At 36.0% G+C, this 6913-nt stretch overlaps 1 protein-coding gene across 1 annotated transcript; it reads right to left on the minus strand.

The window, feature by feature from the left end:
• Positions 1–861: 861 nt before the first annotated feature.
• Positions 862–1878, minus strand: LOC109171164. The gene is made up of 2 exons (XM_019320297.1): positions 1362–1878; positions 862–1250 (listed from the first exon to the last, which is right to left on the minus strand). Exons 1-2 carry the CDS (start codon positions 1876–1878, stop codon positions 862–864), a joined length of 906 nt encoding a protein of 301 aa, XP_019175842.1.
• Positions 1879–6913: the final 5035 nt, after the last annotated feature.

The following is a 6913-nucleotide window of genomic DNA, read 5'->3' on the forward strand; positions in this document are numbered from 1 at the left end:
ACAGAATTTGACTACCAACTCTATGCAAGCATACATATAGCCAAACACATTCATTGATATTATGCACTCCCAAAACACTAGAACTTATCTCCCAATCAACATAGTCATTAGATGGCATTTTTTGAAACTTTATTTGCTAAGAAATTGTAGAAAAAATGAAGGGACTGACGCTGAAATTCCCAGAAAATGCAGAGAATTAGTGCAGAAAATGTAGAAAGAAAAACGCAGAATTTTACTGTAGCAAAATGCAGAAAAATAGAGAAAATGCCAAAAATGTTGCAGAAAATTGCAGGAAAAATGCAGAAAAAATGCAGTTTTTTTTTTTATATATATTTTGTCTATTTTGCATAAAACATGCAGAAAACACCTCCTAAACTTTACCTTCCCCACACTCAAACTCAACGTTGTCCTCAATGTTAAATATAAAAGCAGGTATGAGAAAATGAAATAAACAAGAAACTTCCCTGTTAGTTGCCCGTTTCTTCCGGGGCTGCCTTTTGGTGAAGCAACCATGAATGGTCTCTTTTTCTCTCTGTCAATCTCTATGGCCTCGTACGAACAAACTTTAGTGACCATGAAAGAACCAAACCATCTAGACTTCAATTTCTCTAGAAAAAGCTTAAGACAAGAATTAGACAACAAAACTTCTTGCCCTACATTGAATTCTCTCCAAAAATTATTTTTGTCATGCCAAGCTTTAGTCAATGTTCTCCACAATCTCTCTTCTTTTGCATGAAGTAAATGAGCATAAGAAAACATAAGAAAAGTATCATTGTTACTCAAAAATTCGTATTTGAACCGCAATGAAGGTGGTTTAAGTTCAAGTTGATGCGGTGTTTCACTAGGTGAATGATTAACGAATTATTCTTCTGAAGGGTTCTCAATAACATCAATCGAAAGACATGATTCATCAAAAGTTGGTAATTTTACAGCTTTAGAGATAGAGAATTCATCTTTTTCTGTACCTACACTACAAATCAATTTCCCTAAAGGCATATCAATTAATACTCCTCCTGTCAACAAAAATGGCCTGCCAAGTATAAGGGATGCATCAGTATCACTACCCATATCAAGAATCAGAAAATTAGCAGGAAAATAAAATTTACCAACTTTTACCAAGATATCCTCCACTACTCCAAGCGGGTACTTGACTGATCTATCAACAAGTTGAAGAGATATTGTTGTTGACTTCATTTCAGCTATTTCCAACTTCTTAAAAAGAGTTAAAGGCATAAGGTTAATACTGACACCTAGATCACATAAGCATTTACCAATAACAGTATTACCAATAGTGCAAGGAATAGAAAAACTTCATAGATCCATTAGCTTAGGAGGTAATTTGCTTTGCAAAACAGCACTACACTCCTCATTTAAGTGCACAGTAGCAAACTCTTCCAGTTTCCTTTTATTAGACACAATTTCCTTAATATACTTGACATAAGATGGCATATTAGCAAGTGCTTCTGCAAAAGGAATATTAATTTGCAATTTTTTAAAAACCTCTAAAAATCTTTTAAAGTTATTGTCCTGGTTCCTCTTTTGTAACCTTTGTGGATATGGAATGGGGGGTACATAAGGTTTTACTGTAGAGGAAATGAGGTTTTGATCACTAGAATTCTCTTTAGGCACTTGCTCCTCTTCTTTATCACTCTCTTTTTCAACTCTCGTGGGTTCATTTTCTTTCATAATTTCATTCAATATCTTACCACTTCTCAAAGTGACAGCCATAGATCCTTCCCTAGGGTTTATTTCAGTGGTACTAGGAAACTTACCTCGATCTTTTTCTGCAACCAATTTAGCCAACTGACCTACTTGCACCTCTAAATTATGAATGGATGCTTGGCTGGACTGAGCAACCTTATCAATTTTTGCATCCATTTTCTTCATCATAGTGTCCTGGCTAGCCATGTATTGCATGAACATCTCCTCCAATTGAGGCTTCTTCTCCTGAGCAGGAAGTTGAGACTGTTGTGGTGCAGGTGGCTATTGGGAAGATCTGTATTTCTGATGCTGGAATCCTGATGGCCCTTGTTGCTGGAATCCGGGTGGTCCCATTGGTCTTGCATTACCTTGATCTCTCCATGAGAAGTTAGGGTGATTTCGCCAACCTGAATTATATGTATTAGAAAATGGATCATTTCTTGGTAGTTGCCTACCCATGTTGGATCCCATGTAATTAGCTTCCTCATAAGATGGTTGTGATGACTCTGCATTCATACAAACAGAAGAATTATGACCATATGTATTGCAAAAAGCACAAAATTCTCTATTCAAACTATCACGAGTCATCAACAAGTTAATCTGTTTAGTCAATTCAGCCATTTGTGTTGTTTACTGTTATCTTAAATAATCAAATTGTTGTGTTGGTCCCAAAAGAGGTAAGGTGAAAGTCTAGAGAGGGGGGGGGGGGGTGAATAGACTTTCAAACTTTTTCGCACAGCACAACAACTGCTAAGCCAGAGATAAACCAAAACTCTTAACTAGATTGTTAGAGTATGGTGCACAGCGGAAATAAATAAACATAAAGTGTGTGTGAGATTGTGTGAGCAGTATATCTCGTGTAGAGCGAATATGTAAAGAGCGGTAAATAAGGAAAGCAGTAAAGAACACAAGACAATTATAGTGGTTCGCGAGGTGGTGTAATCCTCCTACTCCACTTGCTCTTGTCTCCAAGAGCAATTCACTATATCTACCACTTCCTGGTTCCAAGATACAATGAATTTCCGTGATCTAGTGCTTTGATCACAAAGCCCGCACTAATCACGCCCAGTGACACCACACTGCTGCTTCGGGTTTCACGTCGCCGCGCTACTATCCCAGGATTTCACGACTCCGCGTTACTTTCCCCCCGTCTTCCACACTCCGGTAGAAACGTATCCCGTGATCTGGTGCTTTGATCACCAAGCCCACACCAATCACGCCCAGTGCCTCCGACACTGCTGCTTCGGATCTCACAGCTCCGTGTGACAATCCAGGATTTCACAGCTCCGTGCTACTTTCCTCCCTTCTCTTGTTTTGCTCCAAAACAAGTGTTGTCTTGCTTCCAACTTCTGAGACTCTGTAGATGATCTTCAATGATGCGCAGGTCTCTTTGATGAAGATAAACACTCTGGAATGATTTCTCTTGATAGCTCTGAGTGTTTTCTCTCTGTGAATATATCAAGTAAAGCACTTGATATTTTTGCTCTGCTTTGCTATGTTTAAGAACTCTCAGAATATTTCTCTTTTGAAGCTCTCTGAGTTCTTTTTCTTTTCTCACTTCTCACTTGAATATTTTTGGTATGCTCTGTACCAAATGAGATTTTTGCTCTATGCTCTTTTCAAGCTTAATTGCTCTATTCGATCTCTTGATGAGTTTCGAATTTTCTGCTCTCTTGTTCGTAAGTTCCCCATCTTCAAGTCTTCATATCTTCATCATTTTATAGCTGGTAATGAGAATCTGTCCGTTGGAAAGAGACGCTCTCATTTTTGAAATCTTGTATCTTTTGTCAGAGATCTTATCTTATCTTCTGCAAAAATGTCAGAAAGAGATAAGCTAGCCGTTGTTAAAGCTTCATCTCCATGTAAATGAGCTCCCAAACTTCATCTGATATTCCTCTGGTTTTACGTTGAGTGGAAATATCTGGGTCTCAGTTTTGATGTAGAATGGCTTCTCTGATTAACTCTGAAGTGGTCATTGTATCTTTGGGATTTAAAAATATTCATCAATTTAATCTCATACTAGTTAAACTAGTACTTTTCCTTGTGAGAATATTTTCACTGTAAGTTCATCTTCATCTTCTTCATTCTCACGTCTGGGTGTTCTCAGACTTCAAACTGGCTTTGAACTTCCACCCAATTTGAATTTCTCCTTTGTAATTGACACCCAATTTCAATTGGCTTGTAATTGGCACCCAAATTGAATTTCTCCATTGTAATTGGCTCCCAATTGACACTGTAAGTTCATCTTCATCTTCTTCATTCTCACGTCTGGGTGTTCTCAGACTTCAAACTGGCTTTGAACTTCCACCCAATTTGAATTTCTCCTTTGTAATTGACACCCAATTTCAATTGGCTTGTAATTGGCACCCAAATTGAATTTCTCCATTGTAATTGGCTCCCAATTGACTTTGACTTGCAATTGGCTCCCAATTGACTTTGACTTGCAATTGGCTCCCAAACTGCTCTGGTGCTTTCAATTGCTTCCCAACTTGAATTGTTGACTTTGACTTCGAAATTGGCTCCCAGACTTCTCCTGGTATTGATGAATTGTTGACTTTGACTTCGAAATTGGCTCCCAGACTTCTCCTGGTATTGAATTTCATCTCAATTCAATTTGATCTCCATGTCTTCTCCATGTCTTCTTTGAATCGGTCCCCAACTTGAAATTGCTTCTCCTGGTATTGAATTTCATCTCAATTCAATTTGATCTCCAGACTTCTCCTGGTATTGATGAATTGTTGACTTTGACTTCGAAATTGGCTCCCAGACTTCTCCTGGTATTGAATTTCATCTCAATTCAATTTGATCTCCATGTCTTATCTCCATGTCTTCTTTGAATCGGTCCCCAACTTGAAATTGCATCAATTTGATCTCCATGTCTTCTTTGAATCGGTCCCCAACTTGAAATTGCATCCCATACTATTTGAATCGGTCCCCAACTTGAAATTGCATCTCATACTACAACCTCAATTGGCTCCCATCTTGAATTGATTCTCATGTGAAACTTGCAATTTCAATTAAGTAGCGCCCAACTCCATCAGATTAATTTAATTTGGCTTCTCAAATTTTACCTTGTAAAATTGTTGATGGTGAGTTTCGAACTTGAGCCATTTCGCATAATATATTAAGCATCATCCACTTTGTTCGTACAACTTTTGATTAAATCTCCAATCATATTTGATGTACTCCTTTCTTTCCATAGATGCTTGATCTTCAAGTCAATTTCAGGCATTCTTCCAACATTAATTTTCTTCACGAAAAATTCTTCTGGGATATCTTCTTTGAGTAGCATTGACGTGAATTATTGTATCATTCATCTTCTTCTTCAATTTGTCATTTTCTCCAGACAAATTCTTGATTTTCGGCTTTATATCTTCTTCATCTATTTTCATCCATCTTCCTCTGTTTTTCTCTTTTCATAATTAAATAATTTCCCGATCATGGTCAAAGACTCTACTAGACCTATAAAATAAAATTGGGAGATCTACAAATACAAATTTGGCATATCAAAATCATTACACTTTATTCCTAACATGTTGATATGGAAAAATGCAAATAAATAGAACTAATAATTAAAAAGTATATTTATGAATTTAAAGCAAAGAAAATTCCAATTGAGAGAAGACTATGGATTTGGTTTCACCTATTAGATAAGTAACTAACTCTCTTAAGTATTAATTCTTATGACTATAGTGATGATTGCTTCAAATATATCCTACCTCCGTCGAGCTACTAGGTTGTATCCAATTAACTGTGATCATCCGTCGATATCTCACCAACATTAATTGAACCCATTAAGCAACAATCAAATATCACCACAAATACCTAGAGCTATGTCTAGTTTAGGTCAATTGTGTTTATCTTACGAGTTCTAGGTTCATAATTCACCTATCAGTTCTTCTTATGAACCCTAATATTAGAATTATGCAATGGCCAGTCACACAATCCACAATTAAAATACATAAAATAAATATAATCAAGTTCAATTATTAAACTGAAATTGGAAGAATCAACACATGAAAAATGGTCAATTAATCTAATCTAGGCTAATCCAAATCCCTAATTAAAGTTCTAGCCAATAATCATATTTGCATGTTCAAGAAATAGCATTCTGGAAATTTTAACAAGAAATAAAAATAAGGATAAAGAGAAATAATTCAAGCCTAAAAAGATGATAGCTGCGATCGAAGCTCAGGAATCCCCTGCGATGAAGTCTCCTCGCCGAAGTCGCCGCCGCTCCCCAGCTTCCGTACTCCTCTATTCTTTTTCTTTCCGTTTCGTCTGTATCTATTCTTTGCCGTCTCCCCCAATGCTACAAACCCAAGCCTTAATTAATCCCTTTATTTTTCTCTCCTTACTGCTGCGCAAAACCCTAACAGAAACAAAAGAAAGCAAATTTAATTAAAAGCAAAACAATTATATCCTGATGACATAATTAACTTAATTAAACTTAAGTATTAAAGCACTATTTAAAAATTGAAGATATAAAACTACTAAGTAAATTTAATACTATAGATAAAATAAAACTCTTATTAATATATTAATAAAAATGCAACATTAGTCTAATATTTATTAAAATCCTTCTAAATTAGTCTAAACTAGTAACATATAACTAAATATAATATTTATAATATAATTAACCCTAAAACTTAATTTATTTATGCAAATCACTCACTAAAATTAATATAAATAATGCCTATAAATTAAGCTTATCACATTAGACCGTATTCTATACAATTGTGGTGCAGTGGTGAGTGGATCAGCGAGACAGACAACGACATCACGGATCTCCAAAGGGACTTTAGACGCTGAAGCACGAATCTCCGAGCTCGACAATCTTTTATAGCTTTCAAAAGATTGGGTATTACCTTTTGCTGTGTAACACACAATGGGTGAGAAGGTTTTCTCTTACCGTCTGTTTGATTTGCTGTTGAGATAGTGGATTGGACTCACTGATGGTGGTCCCCCAGACGTAGATAGCGTTGTATCAAACTGGGTAAACAATATTTTGTGTCTTTTACTTCTGTTTGGTTTAATTTTTGCACCAAGTTCTTTCACTGATCTATTAACTAGTCTAAGACAGTGCTAAGTCAGTCACTCAAACAAAATCATGCTGAAATATTATCTAGTCGCAATGTTTAACACGAAAGCAGAAATTATAATTTGTATAAGAACTTTTAAGTCTACAAAAGAGATTGAGAGTTAGTTAGAA

Source organism: Ipomoea nil, unplaced genomic scaffold, assembly GCF_001879475.1.
Source record: "Ipomoea nil cultivar Tokyo-kokei standard unplaced genomic scaffold, Asagao_1.1 scaffold3399, whole genome shotgun sequence".
In the NCBI taxonomy this organism is placed as follows: domain Eukaryota; kingdom Viridiplantae; phylum Streptophyta; class Magnoliopsida; order Solanales; family Convolvulaceae; genus Ipomoea; species Ipomoea nil.

Bases quoted from the DNA above. Each gene is read 5' to 3' on its own strand.
- LOC109171164 (XM_019320297.1), bottom strand. From the start codon at position 1,878: ATGGATGCAAAAATTGATAAGGTTGCTCAGTCCAGCCAAGCATCCATT. The intron at 1,251-1,361 runs GTAGTGCTGTTT...TATGTGATCTAG, and splicing joins TGTGCACTTAAATGAGGAGT to GTGTCAGTATTAACCTTATG.